General features: G+C 42.5%; 1 protein-coding gene across 2 annotated transcripts in view; it reads left to right on the forward strand.

Annotated features, from left to right (window-relative positions):
- Window positions 1–19,305, forward strand: part of TSHZ3 (teashirt zinc finger homeobox 3) — a 115,403-nt gene extending 96,098 nt beyond the window's left edge. For both annotated transcript variants that reach the window (XM_081924006.1, XM_081924007.1), the window contains exon 2: window positions 13,469–19,305. In XM_081924006.1, the coding sequence (XP_081780132.1) occupies window positions 13,469–16,671 (3,203 nt within the window). In that variant the 3' untranslated portion in view covers window positions 16,672–19,305. The remainder of the gene's footprint in view (window positions 1–13,468) is intronic.
- Window positions 19,306–19,583: the final 278 nt, after the last annotated feature.

A 19,583-nucleotide genomic window follows, 5' to 3' on the forward strand; every position in this document is an offset into this window, starting at 1 on the left:
CTTGACAACGTTTACTTTGTCATTACAAATCTTGTAAATGGTCATTTAACTTGTTCAGTGTGCATGTACAACTTCCAATCGGAACACATCGGCGGGATCTTCCTTCACAGGGAGGAACTGTCAGCAAAGCAAACTTGGTGCATCTCGAAAAAAAGTAGGTTACTGGCAGTTTAAAAAAATAAAGGGAGGAAGGGAGGAAGGGAGGAAGGGAGGAAGGGAGGAAGGGAGGAAGGGAGGAAGGAAGGAAGGAAGGAAGGAAGGAAGGAAGGAAGGAAGGAAGGGAGACTAGCCCACATCTTTGAGCCTTTCTTATTCTCTGTGTATGCTGATCTAATCCTAAAATACCTTCAGTGGAACTGTGGGCCAGTTCAAGCCTATATTAACTGCCCATGATTTGTCTTCCTTTGATTTCTGAACTTTTTATAACTTGTACCTGAATGTGTCGACTGACTATGTTGAAAATTATTCCACTTGAAGAGACGCCTTGCATTGTATTCATTTATTTATTGGCAGAATTTGTAAGCCACTTTTCAGCATTTTGTGACGTTCAGTTAAATAGTGTTCAGTAATGTTCTCTGTTATTTGAGTGTGGCTCCTTACACAGCTGAGACAGTGCCATCCATACACAAGAAGGAGAAGATATCATCTGGTTGTTGTTGTTTTTTTGGGGGGAGGTGAGATTCAGAAGGGAGGATCCAAAACCAGGCCAAAGAAAACTAAACATGCCCATTGGACATGGAATGTTTGCCGACTTTGGTGATGGAATGAAATGGAAATTCCTGGAAGAGGGTATGCCTGTAAGCTGGAGGACTCCACGCCACAATTTTTTGTTGCTGGTATCAATAAAGTATAGCTCACAAAGCTTGAACCACAATATCTTCACTGTACAATGGCTGATTCACTTTGGAATCCCTTGCCCATTGACATTAAGCAGGCATCGTCAGTATTTTCTTCCTTTAGATACCTGAACATGATTTGTTGATGGCTGTTTTTAAATGTGTTTTGAACATTTTATAGTAATTTCAATTGCTGTAAATATATTTCTATTTTATTTTAAATGGTACACCCACACCCCCACACACCATAGATGTGTTTGCTGTCCAGGGCTCCTTTGGGAGGAAGGGTAGGATATAAGTTTTAGAAATAATAAAGCCATAATAATCACTCAATGTTACAAACAGAAAAGAAGAAGAATGTGTGAATCATCTTTACGAGAGAGCAGAGCTGGCCATTACTCAGGTCATGCTTAGACAATGGACTAGCCTTAGGTACAGAAACTAGGACTGTCCTGAATAATGCTGGGTGTATATTTAAAACCACTGATGGTTACATGCTAAATGTTCTAAACCAGGCAACAGATCCCGGGTCAGCTTTTGAAGCTATGTGAGCAAATATAGACAGGGCCCTGGCCCCAAGTAGCTTAACAGCAACAGGAGGAAGAAGAGAACAAAATAGGGAGGGAAGGACCTGGCAACTGCAGTGCCATTTTCTTAAAGACTGGCTGCAGTCAAGAATGAGTAGCACAGTGGTAGAGCACCTGCTTTGCATTCAGAAGGTCCCAGGTTCAATCCCTGCCATCTCCAGGTAGGACTGGGAGAGACTCCTGCCCGAAACCTTGGAGAATTGATGCCAATCTGTGTAGACAGTACTGAGCCTGATAGACCATTGGTCTGGGTCAGTCTAAGGCAGTTAGTTCCCTGTGTTATACTGATGGGCCAATGGTCACATGGAACAAGTGTGTTTGAAGGTGGGATCTGAAGACAGGAAAAGAGGTGGTACCATGTGAAATGGACATGGATTTTATTTTTAAGGACATTAGAGCCTATGCTACCCTTTTCATCACCATGCAGCGTAATCAGACTACTCTAAAATCCAGCCTCTGTGATTCATAATGGTGTACTCTATACTTCGCGTAAATAGTCAATATGATAAACTTTCTCCTTTATTTGAAGCATCACTCTTGTATCCTCAGCCCCTCTTTAATCTATCTCAATGGATTTCCGGCTCGTATAGATTTGGTCAGTGACAAGGGTTAGAGTAGTCTTGTAGAACATTTACTTGTAGCTGTGAAAAAGCCCACATTCATCAGGGGATTAAGTCGATCAGATTGTCCCAGGGATCAATGGGAGGCTTGCGTGATCCCTCTTAAGGCTCTAATGCATTCAACCTTCTTTTGGTGAACATTCATACACACACACACATACACATTTCTCCGTCTTAAAGCCATTTATCTCAGAATGTCAAATCGCAATAATTAACCATTATTGATCTTAAATTCAATTAACTTCATTAACACAGGTCATGATGAGGGTGTTTGCAAGGGAAAGGCATTGGACAAGTGCCTTTTTCTTCTGTGACATTGAAGCTCACAACTGGAACTGTAAAGTGTTCTCTTCACATATTGTGCTGAGGACACCTTTTTTAAAATTTTAAATAGAGGTAGCTGTGGTTGGCATGATGGAAACCACATCTTCATCCCATTCCTGGTTGTCTTTAAAAACCTGGTTGCCTCACCTCAAATAAGGTATTGCTAAGTTAGGAAAAGGTTCAGAAAGGGGCAACCAAAATAATCAAGGGCATAGGGTGACTTTTCACCTTAGAGTAAAGGCAAGTAATAGGGGACTGGATAGAAGTATATAAAATGGTCCTTTCAACCACAGAACAAAATATACATTATGCATTAATGATTAATAGAATTACACATGGCATAGAGAAATCGGATAGTCTTTCTCCCACTCTCATAACATTCAATGAAGCTGAACATAGGAAGATTCAATCTAGATTGAAAGCAGCATGCTGAGGATGAACACGAACAATTCCAGATTTAGAAAAACTTCATTTTTGCACTGAAAATGGGTTGGTATGTACACAGCTTCTATCTCTTGGGAGGTATGGTCGTCCCTCTTCCTATTCTGGTTTAGACACAAATTAAAGTAAATGATCCTGAATTCCTGAAAGACTGCCGCCTTCCCTACAGACCTTCTCAGGCACTGGGATTGGCTGAGGGGGCCCTCTTGGTAGTTATTCCACCCTCAGAGCCTCATGGGTAGTGATGGTGGCTTGGGAGAAGGCCTTCTCTGTGGTGGCCCCTACGCTGTGGAACTCCCTTCCCACAGCACCTTTATTGTATAGCTTTCTGTGAATGCTGTACCTCTTGTTGTTTAAAACTGTTTTTAATATTGTGTTTCAATGTTGTAACCCACTCTTGGACCTTTGAATGAAGAGAAGGGATACTACTACTACTACTACCACTAATAATAATAATAATAATAATTGCATTGTTTTGTCATACAGCCGGCATGTCCAGTTCCTGAGTTCATATCGTCCCCTGACTAAATGACTTTTTATCTGTGGAACTAGTTCCTCATCATTTTGGAAGTGTGATAACTTGCTTTATGTGTCTTTTGCCAGTATAATGGAAAGGTGCCCACCTGCCTAATGTCAATTACATCAAGTGGACATCCAGTTTGCCTCATTTAGGTTTTCAAATACTATAAATGAGCAGAAATTGTGGGGCAATTGGCTGGGCCGGAGTGGGGTGATGGTGGACAGAACATGAATTTCATTTAAGACGCAAGAGTCCTGAGAAGTTTAAAGGGTCATTTTGCTGCTTGCCTTTCACGTCTCAGTTCTGCCATTCCAAACATGACAGTGGTGAGAGAGTCTAGAAGCAAAATAATCTGAATGTCCCTTTCTGATTTGGATGGAAGAAACTAAAGTTTCTTCTGAACATCTTGTGAAGAATCATAATAATTAGAGGCATATTGAGTGCCCTGATTCTTGGGTCTGCTTACATCATAAGGTTGGCTGTTGGCCTTATATCCGTTTCCTTCAGTGGACTGGCATTTTCCAGAGTGATTAAAACATGCCACCCAAAGACAATCATGAAATGGGAAGTGATGGCATTTGGTATTTCTGGAATCAGTTCAGAAGACAGATTTGGTGACACATTTATCTACTCTTCCTCCTGCTTACTGAAAAACTTGCACCAGGTGGAATTTTGGGTAGCCCGAGCAAGGTCCATCTAATGGGTGGGTCTCCGAAGCATACTCTTGGGTGTGTGGGTGAAGAACCACCTGTCACCGATCTTTTATTAAAAAAAACAAAAAATCCAGAAATATTCCTATTCCAAGAAATGCTTCTTCTGTATGTGGAAATGGTACTCACTGAAAAGCTTGGTGTTCTTTAGGTTTATCAAAAATATTTACAGTGGTACCTCGGGTTACATACGCTTCAGGTTACAGACGCTTCAGGTTACAGACTCCGCTAACCCAGAAATAGTACCTCGGGTTAAGAACTTTGCTTCAGGATGAGCACAGAAATCGTGCTCTGGCAGTGTGGCGGCAGCAGGAGGCCCCATTAGCTGAAGTGGTGCTTCAGGTTAAGAACAGTTTCAGGTTAAGTACGGACCTCCGGAACGAATTAAGTACTTAACCTGCGGTACCACTGTATTAGGTGGGACAAATCAGTGCTCTAGAGGGGGAGTGAATCCACTGGAACATAAGAACAACCTTCTGGAGCAGGCCAATGGTCCATCTAGTCTGGCATTCTGTTCTCACAGTGGCCAACCAGATGTCCCAAGGGGAACCTGAACATCAGGACACTCTCCCCTCCTGTGTTTTCCAGCAACTGGTATTGGAATCCCTAGTACCTTGACCCCCAAGAAGCATGTGATTATTTATGAATTCTTGCCTTCCCCCGGCACAAGAAAATACTAGCAATTCCTTCCTACCTTATCATTTGTGAAGCATTTTGATAATCTGTTTTCAGCTTAGTAGGCTAGATAGATTTGGTGTTTACAGTAAGCCTGCAACTTATGCACATTTAACTTGTGTGCATTCGGCTTTGCATGTGTGGCAGAATTTTAAAAATAAAAAGGGGGCAAGGTTCCAGAAAAATGACTTTGGCAATCCCACCCACCATTGAACCCAATGTGTTTTGACTATACCTGATTTTGGCTTTAGGCGCGATCCTCAGAACCTAGCACCCACGTAGGTTGCGGACTTACTGTATATCATTCTGACTCAATCATTTACCATATTTTTCGCCCCATAGGGTGCACCGGCCCATAGGGTGCACCTAGTTTTTTTTTGGGGGGGGGAAATAAAGAAAAAAAAACCAGAGTTCTCTGGGAAGAGATATTGATAGGGGCCTCTTAACAACTCTCAGCACCTTAAATAGTCTGCAGGTCCCAGGATTCCTTGAAGGAAGCTGTGACTCTTTAAAGTGTTATGTTACTGTTTAAAATGGTTAGTGCAGATGGAACCTTTGGTAACAATTTTCATGACATTTCTATGCAGCTTCCTCATTTTGCCTAATGGTAGGACTGGTCTTGATAGTGTAGGATAAGGGAGGAATGGAAAAAGGCTGAATATTTCTTTCTCAGTAATTTTTTATTTCCCCCTGTTCCTGCTTTCCTCTCAGCTTAGAAGAAGTTTAGAAGCTATAGTCTGATATCCCTATAGAGCACAGCTAACATATAAAAATGAAGTTTTGTGCAGTGGTAGTTTTTAATGTGCCATATTTTCCAGAGACAGAGGCCCCCTGAAAACCTAGCCAAATATTCTTCTTAAAATGAAAAAGGTATGATTCATAGCCTTATTCTTCCCACTCTAATCAGTTAGCATATACAGCCCAGAGCACAGACTCTCTACTGGGCCAGATCTTGGAGCGAGTGCAAATTGATGGCACTGTGCAGAATCCTCAATTTGATTCCAAATCTAAGCAGTGTGTGTCCAAGGTTTCAGTCACTAAATCAATAAGGAATCACTTGTTTGGGCTTTGCAAAAATCCACATAGTCTGAAAACTTTTCCAGGCGACTGTGCGCATGACACATGTACACATTTCAATGAAGTTGAGGGAAGGATTCCAATGTTTTGGCTTTGTTTTGCAAATGTGAAATAGTAATAAATAGGGTCATGATTGTGTTCATATCATGGTAGAATTTACACGGCATTTCAATTGCTGCTTTATTGGCCCCAAAGGGTGGAAGATAGAAAGCAACTATGATGATAGCAACCTTTGTCAGAATTCCCAAACTTGCATGTTAACCTATCTACAACCCCTCAAAAGCCAGGTTTTATAAACATGGAATCCCAAAAGATGTGCACTCAACCTTCTTTTTTAGGGGAAGAGATAATTATTCTTACATATCCACCATTAACAACCTTTTTACTGCCTCTTTTGACCCTACTTCTAAAACCAGAAGAACAATCTTGGGCCCAGAAGGATTCCAAAACAGGTAGTTCATTACTGTTAGTATGTGAGAGTGGGCTAATGCTCTTATACAAATGTTGTCATACAAATTCATGTAGTGTGCCTCGGTTTCTCTGCTGTGTTTCTCAGCTTCTCTCTTTCACACACAGAAAGAAATCTGAGCATATTGTACTAACTTGAATAGTGGTGTATTCAGAGAAAGAAGTCCTTTAACCAACAGGACCAACCAGAGGAGATACGCTGCCTGAAGTGAAAGGCAAAGATAGCTTCCCTTTTCCAATTTCATTTAAGGAAGCTGGATGAACTGACAGCTGCGGACAGAGTTCTCCACGGTATCCAAAGGCAACAACCTAACTTAGGCAATAGGACAAAATGTGCATAGTTGCAGGACTTAGAAAGTTACTTTTGCCCACGAAGGTGGCAATCTGTGGCCCTGTGATAACAGTGAAATGTGCAGGACAGTACATAGAGTTGTGTAAGAATCAGACTAAATCGTGATTGACTACAGCAGAAAGTGGGGTTGGCATGGCAGTAGGGTAGTGGTATCGCTCTACATTCCACCAACCCTTGCTGTCAGAATGGTCTTCTGTCAGGGTTAGGAAACACCTCAACCTCTTTCAGGGTTGAGAAGCACCTCAACCACCTGAGCCAGGTGCCCAGCATCTCACTGGGTGACCAGGGTGAGAAATTCCAGCCATGCAGGGGCCCTAAACTGAGCTTAGGGCATGCCATGGCCTATCTCTCCCTTTGCCACAGGGGGGCTTCCTTCGCTATTTTGATCCTGCCTCATGACATCTCCACCAATATGCAGAAGTCCAACCATCACCTAGCAAGATTAAGCCTGAAATCATTGAGGGAATGGCAGGGGGGAAACCCTACCAATAGGGCAGTTAAGGTTGGGAGAAAAATTCATTTCTGGCCCTGTCAACCAGCGACCCAAGTAGCTCAGTGAAATACTAATATTGAGGGAGGGTGGGATGGGAAGCTCACTAGGGGCAACATGGCCCTAAGCACATGTGAGTGTGCTTATGTTATGAGTGTGCTTATGTTTGAAGGCCTTCCTCCTCCTCACAAGATGCCACAGAACGATGCCACCCTGCAATATCTCATGAGAGGGCAAGGGAGATGCCACCCCCAGTGGGCAAAGTCAACCCACACACAGTGGTGCCTGGAGCCAGGCTAAACAGTTATGGAGAATCCTAGGAACTGCTGCTTGTTAAGGCTGCTAAGAATTGTAGCTTGGGGTGTGAGCCCCCTTAAACTACAGTTCCCAGGATACCCCATGACTGTTAACAGTTGTATAATAGTGCTTTAAATGAACGGTTTGGATGTGACCTAGATTATGCAAAAATAAAATAAGACGATAGGTGTACATTCCTCATCACAAACAACCCCTGTGCCCTGTCAAATCTGCATTAAAATAGAATTGTGTTTTCAAAGAGGTCAGAAACTACAACCGATTATTTGCAGTTACAAATCAAGCACCCTAAAATGAACAGTTGAATCAACTTGTGTCACTTCATACCACACACTTTTCATTTGAGGCGGCTTACACATTCAGCTCCAAGTTTTCCAGTGATTAGCTATCAAGTGATGTGTTACCGAGTGATATGTGTGAGAGAAAGCAAGAACAGGCTCTAAACTTTCTCAACCTGGGTGGCTTCAGGCATAAGAGTTTGGACTCCTTCTCTTGAATACATCAAAACAAAGATGGAAGGGATTGAAAGGGAAATTAGATGCATAACATAAATTTGCAGAGTTCTGTGTTTGGTAACTGCTGTAATAGAAGAAAACACGTTTTCTGTTATCACTCCCATTGTATCCTCATCTGTGTAATTGTCTTATTTGAACGCATAGTATTAACACATTTGACTTGCAGTACCAATCAGGAATCATGGGATCTGGCTTGTTAAATACGCCCAAGGCATGGCTGCAGCTCAGAGGCTCTGCTTGCAAAAGTTCCCAGATTCAGTCCCCTACCTCTCCAAGTAGGGTTAGTGTAAAATCCTGGGGAGCCACTGCTAGTCATTGTAGATCATCCATTTTCAGCCTTGGGACCCCAGAGATTGTTGGATTACAATTTCCATCATCCTTGACATTCGGTTGAGCTGGCTAGGGATGATTGTTTTTTTAGTCCAAGTGACAACTGAAGATCCGAAACTGAAGAACTCAAATGCACACAATGCAGCTCCCACCTTTGAGAGTGTGTGGAGGCACATTTGTCACATCCCAACTACTTATGCCATAACCTGTGTGATCTCTGTGCTTCAGGTAATCATCTCCTTTTCAGGAGCATAGATGCAGTGAGGGCATTGGGTTTAAGGGTTTGTGCCAAAAGTGAGCTTTGAGGAGGAGTTTGAAAGGAAGAGTTGGTGAAGACTCACAATTCTGTTGTCGCTTCCATTGGAAAGGAAAAAAGAGACCTTTAGATGGTTGAATGTGGTACAGCTGAAAGAAGAGGTAATAGGCGTTCTAGGTCTGAAGGTGGCAGGGAACAAGGCCACAGAGGGCTCCGAAAGGAAGGTTGAGAAATTTGTGGCAGTTCTGGGAGCAGGCAGGAAGGAAATTTTAATGATGGGCATGCCCTGGGCTATGAGAGGAGTGATTTTTATCATCAGAGTGAAAGGTCTGGAGAGAGGTGAGAATTAAGATGGGGCAGTGGAAGAGAGAAGAAGATAGGAGATACAGAGCATGAACCTATTTTATTCTATTCTATTTTATTATGTTTTCCCAAGTGGACAGGGAAGAGGAAGGGCCTTATTTTTGCAATGTTGGAAAAGGAGAAGCAACTTGACTTGGAGATGAGGATGGAGGAGAAATTTCAGTTCCTGGACTAGTATACAGATTGCAATCTAAAGCTCTAACACTTCTCTGAATTTTGCAGTGCCATTATCGACTGAAAATGTACTGGATTTATGTAAAACTGTAGGGTATCTTAGGCTAAAATATATTTAGAAATGCATACATTGAGATATAATACACATTAAAATTTTGTGATAAAATATGCATTTAAACACATATCCAAATATGGATTTGCATATGGATTTGTGAAAAGAGCTTCTCAAGTTCACCCAGCTCTCCATGATGCAGACTCTTGGAAATGAATACTGGCCCTCACTCAGCCTGGAGCCCTCCAGATGTTGTTGGACTACAACTCCCTTCAATTCTAACAGGTGGCTTTGCTGGATGAGTCTAATGGCAGTTGTGGTGGTGTTTTTGCTGCCATTATTACTTAAAGTGTTTGCACCCTGCTCTTCAGCCAAAATGGCTCCCAGAGTGGTTTATGTACAATCAGGTAAAACAAGCAGGCAAGCTTACAATTTATGTAAAAATGACACACAAGGGAAAGGAGACAAGGAGGGAAGGGGGAGGGAAGCAAACTCAAGTACCAGTTCTTGAATAGTAGCTTTTATAATGACCAACTGGCACAGAAACAATTTAGGGTAGGAGTTACCTGATGGAGCTGGTCTTTTGGCAGACCTGTTGGAACAAGGCCTTCTTCTCATCTTTCCTGCCGAAGCAGCCTGATGGAAAAACATGAATTGAGTTTGAGGGTGCTGCCCCAATCATAGGAGTGTGGTTTGTCAATGATCTTTCAAATTCCAATTAGTGCAAACTGTGATTTGAAAGGTGGCTTCAGACTGACTTTTTAGCCCCCAACAAAGCATGGTTTGAGAACTGACTCAGACCTGGACATGAAAATAAACTGTTTTTGTGCCTGAATCCTGCCATAAATATCAAGAAGGTCACTTGGAGAGGTGGGATTGTATAGAAGGATAGCATGTTGTTATTATTATTGTCGCCCACCCTGAGACCATAGAGTGAAGGGTAGTTAATTAACAATAACAACAACAATGATACTAGTCAATATAATGTTGGCAGGTTTAGGGAGTGTGAAGGATGGAAGCCATATTGTAAGGGGACAAAGGAGTGCTTGGTGGAGAGACTTTTGAAACAACGAGAAGGAGGAATGTGTTGCATGCCACTCCCTGCCAACTCCACACACACACACACACACACACACACACACACACACACCAACCTCCATGTGTTGGGTAGAAGTTCCCAAGGAGGAGACCACACATGTTTAGATGAATACAGAACTTCTGCTCAATGTGTGGAAGACTGAGGCATGATGGGATGAGCAGGGGGAGATGGGGACAGCAACATCAAGTGTGGGACTAGGTGCTTGTAGACCATTTCTGTATAACCTTCGAATGTGTGATACCTAATTCCTGAAGAAGGCTATGAAGGATTCTTAGAGTGGTGGGGTTCAGGGCAGTGAAGCAGTTAATGTGACTTACTCACATTTCTGCTGGCTTCAGAAAGACTTCATACAAAAGAACCAGGAGTTAGCAGCAGTTGTAAAGCATGAATCAAATCAACCCATTCAAAATTAATGTTCCCGATGTTTCTGGTGAACGGAGTAAAAAGCATTGCTATCAATCCATCAGTCTTTGGGGTAAGTCTCCCTGCAATCCACCCACCCAACCAAGCACACACATACATACACAGTATTCAATACACTTCTGATACTCTTGCAAATTCCAACATGGGGATTCCATGTAGATTCCTAATTATAGAATCCGTTGATTCTACTACCTGTACATATGTAGAGTAGCACGTCTCATTTGCTATGATTTGAGTCTGAAAATAGTTGAAGATATCTGAATGCATATCTTTTCCCTGGTTGCGTTGTCTGGTTGTGAAGAACAGCAGGGCAGGGAGGCAGGCCTAGTGGAAATGTCAGCTGGCTAAATTAATGAGGAACAGATCTATCAAGAGGCTGAGTAGCAACTGTTTTGGATAGGCAACAACAGTGGAGAGGTGTTACCTTCAAACCTTTCTCTTGGGATTTCCAGAAGTACCTCTTTGATCACTTTGGAACAAGATGCTGAACTAGTTGGACAGTTGGTCTGTTCCACTGGGGATCTCTTATGGCAGCCTTGGCCAACCTGGTGCCCTTCCGAGGTGTGGGACTACAACTCCCAACAGTCCCAGCCAGCACACCCATGCTGGTGGGATTTCAGGACATAAGGACATAAGAAGAGCCTCCTGGATCAGGCCAGTGGCTCATTTAGCACTGCTTCCTGTCCTCACAGTGTCTAACCAGATGCCCACAAATGGAAGCCCAAGCACAGCAGCACTTTTCCCGCAACTGGGATTTAGAGGCATTCTGCTTCCAACAGCAGAGGTAGAACATTGCAGTCATGGCTAGTGGCCATCAATAGCCATCTCCTCCATGAATTTTTCTAATCCTCTTTTAAAGCCATCCAAATTGGTGGCCACCACTGGGCAAGTTTCATAGTTTCAACTCTGCGCTGTGTGAGAAAGCACCATATTTTTCGCTCTATAAGAGCGCACAAGACCACAAGACGCACCTAGTTTTTGGAGGAGGAAAACAAGAAAAAAAATATTCTGAATCTCAGAAGCCAGAACAGCAAGAGGGATAGCTGCGCAGTGAAAGCAGCAATCCCTCTTGCTGTTCTGGCTTCTGGGATAGCTGCACAGCCTGCATTCGCCCCATAAGACGCACACACATTTCCTCTTACTTTTTAGGAGGGAAAAAGTGAGTCTAATACAGAAAAAAATATGGTACTTTCTTTTGCCTGCCCTGAATCTCCCAGCATTCAGCTTCTTTAGATGACCCCAAGTTCTCGTAGTATGAGAGAAGGAAATTTTATGATTTTAAATAGCCACCTGAGTCACCGAAAACCTTAGTGCAACCTCAGACCACCATTTCTCATCCTTGAAAGAAAACACAGTGCAGGATCTCTGTTGGCTTCCCCTGTAGCTTATGGCGAGTAAATATTGACAAAGTAGTCTAAAGAGCAAACACTTTGACATTTGTAATGTCCACTGGAAGATCTTGTATATATTTATTCTGGAAGAATAAGAGCAGCATACAAATTTTCCCAATCTCGCTTCTGCTGTCATTCTCCTTGTTCTTGCTTCATGTCAAGAAGTCTTTGCAATAGTAATTGGACATTTGTAGCACAAGTAATAGAGATGTTGGATCTCTGTTAGGGTAATATCTCCACATTGATTCACCTGATGTCCCCTCCTAGCTTTTCCCTATCCAAAATTAATTCCTATTTAAGAAGAAAAAAGAAACTCAGGACTTCAAGTCTTCCAGGAAGCCCTTATTACTGATTGTTGACTACTCTTGTACTTCCTATTACTTACCTAGTAAGTACCTAATACTTACTATAATTAATAATCATAATCATAATTTATTACTTGTCCTTCACCCTAAGGTCCCAAGGCATTGAAACACAATATGAAAAACGGTTTAAACCAAAAAAGCAACAAACATAACCTAAAAAGAAAGAAAGCAAAGAATAAAAAATGTGAACCATAAATTTTCCTTGCATTTTTTGTTTTGCTAACAAATCAACAACATTATTTATTTATTTAGAGGGGGGATAAAAACAGCTTACAATAATAAAAATGCAATCACAAAAATAAGGTGTGGCAATTTGTACAAAATTTAGAAATTAAGAAACTGGGAGCATGGAGGGCTCTAATGGTTCATGGCTTACGTTCTGGAAAAAGTATCAGGAAATTCAGAACTCCAAAACCCAGAGCAAAATGAGGATATAAAAAGGTTTGAATGTGTTGCTGCTTCTGGGCTCAAAACGCCTTCTGCGGCTAAGCCCTCACAATGTAATCCCTGCCTTTCTAAGCAGCCCCAACATGCAAATATGAGCTTTTAATTTTCTTGTAATTGAGGCACTTTTGTTGTTGTTGTTTGTGAGATTTTTTCCTTTATTGATGTTTTTATGTTTTATTAAAGATTGGTTCTCAAAAATGTAATGAGTAAAAAAAAAATCTGGCTTAATTTAAATTGTGAATCTGTCTGTTAAGAAATACATTAGGGGTAGGAGAAGCATAAGACATATTAATTGACAGACAGGAACTGCTGTCTCTGAGGTTGATACAAGTAATTTATTACTTTAGAAATGAATGCCACCTCCAGAATGTGCTTCATTAATTTCAAATTTAGTTTTAATTTCAAGCTGTTGCCCCTTGAGAAGAATAAGGTGGCAAATTATGTTCGAAGAGCAGATTTCTCTCTCCCCCCCGTTCCTCTTGCTTGGAAGAAACACTAAATTTTAACTGTTTAATTTTAATAAATAAATGTGGTTCTTTGAGTGAAATATGCCAGCTGCTAATATATAACACGAGACCAGCAATTGCTAACGCCAGTTTTCTCTCTCTGCTTTTCCTTCCTCTTTTTTACCCTGCTAGCTTACGTTTCGGATGAACTGAAGGCAGCAGCAATGGCAGAAGATGACCTAGAACCCGATGACAACGTGGTCGATGGAGAACCTTCTGCCAAATACGCCTGTCCGGAGAAGGACTTCACTAAGAACTGCCAGAGCTACCAGAACTCTCCAGCAGCCGAGTTTTCCAGCCATGAGATGGACAGCGAGTCGCACATCAGCGAAACCAGTGATCGCATGGCCGACTTTGAAAGCAGCTCCATCAAGAATGAGGAGGAGAGCAAAGAGGTCTCCATCCAGCTGGAGGAGTCTGTTGTCTCGGACAGCTTGGAGCAGATGAAAGCTGTCTACAATAACTTCCTCTCCAACTCCTACTGGTCCAACCTGAACTTGAATCTCCACCAGCCAACCTCTGAGAAGAACAATGGGAGTAGCAGCAGCAGCAGCAGTAGCAGCAGCAGCTGTGGGAGCGGCAGCTTTGACTGGCATCAGACGGCCATGGCAAAGACACTGCAGCAGGTCTCGCAGAACAGGATCCTTCCTGAGCCTAGCCTTTTTAGCACAGTCCAGTTGTATAGACAAAGCAGCAAACTTTATGGCTCCATATTTACTGGGGCCAGTAAATTCCGCTGTAAAGACTGCAGCGCTGCCTATGACACATTAGTGGAATTAACGGTGCACATGAATGAAACAGGACATTACCGGGATGACAACCACGAAACAGATAACAATAACCCTAAAAGGTGGTCCAAGCCTCGTAAGCGCTCTTTGCTCGAAATGGAAGGGAAAGAAGATGCTCAGAAAGTCTTAAAGTGTATGTACTGTGGCCATTCATTTGAGTCACTTCAAGACTTGAGTGTGCACATGATCAAAACAAAACATTACCAAAAAGTGCCTCTGAAGGAACCCGTAACCCCTGTAGCAGCAAAAATAATCCCAGCCCCAAGAAAGAAAACATCATTGGAGCTAGAACTTCCAAGTTCTCCAGACTCCACTGGTGGGACACCAAAAGCAACAATCTCTGATGCCAGTGATGCACTTCAAAAGAATTCCAATCCTTACATCACACCGAATAATCGCTATGGACACCAGAACGGTGCCAGCTATGCTTGGCATTTTGAAGCAAGGAAATCTCAAATTCTTAAGTGCATGGAATGTGGGAGTTCCCATGATACTTTGCAGGAGCTCACTGCCCACATGATGGTGACAGGACATTTCATTAAGGTCACCAACTCTGCCATGAAGAAAGGGAAGCCTATCATAGAGGCCCCTGTCACGCCAACGATCACGGCTTTGCTTGATGAGAAAGTACAGTCCGTGCCCCTGGCAGCCACCACCTTCACGTCTCCTTCCAACACACCCTCTAGCATCTCCCCAAAATTAAACATGGAGGTAAAGAAAGAAGTTGATAAGGACAGAATCATTGCTGATGAGAAGATGAAAGACAAGGAAAAATCAAGTGAGGATGAGGAAAAATATGATATCTCCTCAAAATATCATTATTTGACTGAAAATGACTTGGAAGAGAGTCCCAAAGGGGGACTGGATATCTTGAAATCTTTAGAAAACACAGTCACGTCAGCTATTAACAAAGCCCAGAATGGCACACCCAGTTGGGGTGGCTATCCCAGTATTCACGCTGCCTACCAGCTGCCCAACATGATGAAGTTGTCCCTAGGTTCGTCGGGGAAAAGTACTCCTTTGAAGCCGATGTTTGGAAATGCTGAAATAGTATCGCCAACGAAAAGCCAACCCTTGGTGTCCCCGCCCAGCAGTCAGACGTCCCCTGTGCCAAAAACCAACTTCCATGCCATGGAAGAGCTGGTCAAGAAAGTAACCGAGAAAGTGGCCAAAGTTGAAGAGAAAATGAAGGAGCCTGAAGCAGGGAAGCTATCTCCGATGAAGAGAGCAACACCTTCTCCATGTAGCAGCGAAGTCAGCGAGTCCCTCAAGATGGACACTTCCAATGACATTGGGTTCAAAAGCCAACAGAATAGCCCTGTTTCACAGAGGGAGAGCTGCAAGGACAGCCCAACAGGAGAACCAGTGGAAAATGGTAAGGAGCTTGTCAAGACCATCACAAGTTCCTTGAGCAGCAGCACAGCTATTATCACCGACCACCCTCCAGAGCAGCCATTTGTAAACCCATTAAGTGCATTGCAGTCTGTCATGAATATTCATCTTGGGAAGGCGGCTAAGCCTTCCTTGCCTGCCCTTGACCCAATGAGCATGCTTTTTAAAATGAGCAACAGCCTAGCAGAAAAGGCAGCTGTGGCCACCCCACCTCTGCAGTCCAAGAAGCCAGACCACTTAGACCGTTATTTTTATCACGTCAACAATGACCAGCCCATAGATTTGACGAAAGGGAAGAGTGACAAAAGCTGCTCTTTGGGTTCAGCGCTTTTGTCATCCACATCGGTGTCTTCAGCATCCTCTTCATCTACAGTGACAACGGCAAAGACATCTGCGGTTGTGTCATTCATGTCAAACTCGCCGCTACGCGAGAATGCCTTGTCAGATATCTCTGATATGCTGAAGAACCTGACAGAAAGTCACACATCAAAATCCTCCACGCCTTCCAGCATCTCTGAGAAATCTGACATTGACGGGACTACAATAGAGGAACCGGAAGAGGCGACCCCGGCTCAGAAGAGGAAGGGGCGCCAGTCCAACTGGAACCCTCAGCATTTGCTCATTCTTCAGGCACAGTTTGCAGCCAGCTTGCGGCAGACATCAGAGGGGAAATACATCATGTCGGACTTGAGCCCTCAGGAGAGGATGCACATTTCCAGGTTTACGGGGCTCTCAATGACCACTATTAGCCACTGGCTGGCCAATGTGAAATACCAGCTCCGAAGGACAGGGGGGACAAAGTTCCTTAAAAATTTGGACACTGGGCACCCGGTGTTCTTTTGCAACGACTGTGCTTCCCAAATCAGAACTCCTTCGACGTACATCAGTCACCTTGAATCGCATCTAGGTTTTAGGCTACGAGACTTGTCCAAACTGTCCAGTGAACAGATTAACAATCAGATAGCACAAACAAAGCCGCCCTCTGAAAAACTGTTGGCACCTTCGCCGGAGGAAGAAATAGGGACCTCCTACCAGTGTAAACTTTGCAACAGGACTTTTGCAAGCAAGCATGCCGTTAAGCTCCATCTCAGTAAAACACACGGGAAGTCTCCAGAGGACCATCTTCTCTATGTGTGTGAATTGGAAAAGCAGTAGCATTTGCTTTTGACACACACCCAAACCACAACGACAATTGTACTTGGCTTTGAGGAAAACTGTCCAAAACAAACAAACAAACAAAAAAACCCGCCTTAAAGCTCCCTTTTTAGTTTCTGTTCTTGGCACATAATTTTTACTTTAACTCTGGGGTGTCACTCTTGGCCTGAACGACTTCTCTCTTTCGTTGTATAACTGTACAGTGTTTAATAGAGGTGCATAATCAGCTGTTGTTACTGGTAAAATATGAAGGTTAAAACGCAGTGGTAAGTGTTTGGAACTTTGTGTAAATTGGGGTTTAGTTGCTGTGCATCCCTCCGATGCCTTGAGCTGCATGCATTAACAAGACAGTTTAATTAAGCATTTATTAACTAATTCTAGTGCACTTTTTCCATGGTGATTCAAGTGTGCTGGTCGTTCTCACCCTGTAAATTTTTAGCCCTCTGAGTACTTTGAAGCACTTTTGCATTAATTTGGTTTTTTTTAAAATAAGAATAATTATTATTATATTAATGAAGTATGTATATGTTTTCCTTTTTTACAACAACAACAACCCCCTTACAGCTGAGGAGACATTCAAGCAAATCTAAGAATGGGCTTGAACAAGACGTGCCACAGTCCATTAGTTGGTTGTGCATCTATCTGGCTGGTTAATGTTTGAAGGAGAGGATTCACCTGGAGAATGCAGACCAGCTTCTCCTGTGTGAGTTTCCCTTTGGCTGTTGCATGGAATTGCTACCAGCTTTATGCGTAAGTTGCTTCAGCAGCTAGGTGGTGGCATTTCCTGTGATGTCCAAAATCACTTCTGTTTCAGGGATCCGATACCTTGTTTCAGCACTTCCAGTATCCATAGTCCAGATTGTTCAGCCTGTCTTCGCCCAGACTGACCTTTCTTCCCTTAGTTCTTATGGCTGGTGTGGACCAGCAGTCCTCCCAGCTTGGCTTTGTGTGATGTTTGCTTGAACTTTCCACAGGCAGCAACTGATGGAGTGGCGCTGCTACGCTGCTCACCTCACCCCCACCCAACTGAGTTGCTACGGCATATCGGGATGGAGTGGAGAAGGGGCAAACCGGTGGCAAGGTCGGTGTGGTGCAAACAGGCTGCAAGAGCCCTGGATTCGCTCTGCCACGTTTACACTGCACTGATCTGACCACCACCACCAAGGCCCTCCTCTTCTCTGTCCCAGTGTGGTGCTGAGACTCAGTCGGGCAGAAGTCAGAGCAGCAGTGGAGCCCTGCCACACCATCTGCTGTTATCCACAAAGAGAGCTACTTTTCTTTCTCTGGGACGTGTCTTGTGAATCTGGTTGTAGGCTACTGTGCCAAATGGGGACCATAGGATGCTCCTTCTGGATATGCCTTTCGTTGGAATTATCTATCGCACCCCCACAACCGCAGGGGTGGCACCCATCGTGAACTTTCAGGCTATATTATTTTCACATTGAAACGTCGATGTATATATATATATATTGTACAGATTTCAGAATCCTCATATGGAAAATGTGATTGTGGACAATGTCATTTCTTCTTCTTCAACATTTTTATCAAGGGTGAATTTTTTTGTACCTAATATGCTCCAAGTATAAGTGGTACCTATAAATATATAAATATATATATAAATATATAAAATAATATTGTATATTTCTTTTCTAGGTCAAAAGGTTTTCTTTTAACATCTGAATAATGTAAATTATATGAAAAGATACACTCGATAGCATTTATAAAGTGTTCAAAAAAGAGAAAAACATTATTCTTGAAGCAAAGTATGGTTGTTTTCCTTTTGCTATACAGTACATCTATATTGATAGAGGTTCATGTTTAAATTATACATATTTATTCGTTGTTTGCTACCTTTTTTAAAAGAAAGAAAGAAAGAAGAAGCATTCTGATAAACGAAGCCACGGACTGACGTGCATTACACCTAATTTTGCACAACATGAATTTTAAAGGTATTTATTAGTAAAATGAATAATAATAATAAAAATTCAAAAGCGAAAAAATTCAAAATCAACTCAGTGCTCAAAGGGTTAAATCTATTTGGGGGTGGAAGAATTGAAGGGGGGAAAAAACCTTGTACTGTATTTCATAAACATTGATAAAAAAAAGCCTTTAAAATGTTTGTACTGTAATACTTTGCTTAAAAGTTACGAGGCATTCTGTGATATACCCTCTTCCACTTATTTATATGCACTCTTGGTTGTGTTATTTCCTATCGTAGAATGCCTTTCCACCTCTCTCCCTCCCTCCCTCCCTCCCTCCCTCCCTCTCTCTCTCTCTCTCTTCTTTTCAGTTGGTAACTTTCTGTTTTGTTCTCCCTAATTATTCTCCCAAGATTTCATACTGCAGTTTTATCTTTAGGCATATGAAAGGTAACCCGTGGTTACCAGCACACTAAGTGATTCTGTTCGTCTCCATTTTTGGCAGTTAATTTGCAGAAGTAACTGACAGCTGACACCATATGAGAATCTATGTGTACAATATTGGCATGTAAACAGCACAGACCCAGAATCGCACCCTCTGTGCCCCCTTTTCCGTTGTTGACAATGTGGCACCATTATATGACTCTTCATATAACCTTCTTTCTTTTCTTTTCTTTTTTCTACAGCCGCATTAAAATTGTCTTTTTTGCTATAATTTTGTGTTGCGTTCACAATTATATCTGATATGTGCTACGACTAACGAGCACATTAAAATTAAATTGTATACTTGCTGTTTATGACTGAAGCTTAAGGAGGCTCCTTCATCTGCCAGGTGTTGGCAGACGGAAATCTATACATAAATCACGGGAGTTTTTGTGAACTTTCGCATTTAAAGAGCAAGGGAGCAAATATTCAAAGGCTGCCTTGAAAAAAAGGGGGGGAACAGAATGAAATGGAGGTTATATCTCCCCTTTAAACCTCCAGGAAGATTGA

This window comes from Podarcis melisellensis, assembly GCF_964234715.1.
Source record: "Podarcis melisellensis genome assembly, chromosome: 8".
NCBI lineage: Eukaryota > Metazoa > Chordata > Lepidosauria > Squamata > Lacertidae > Podarcis > Podarcis melisellensis.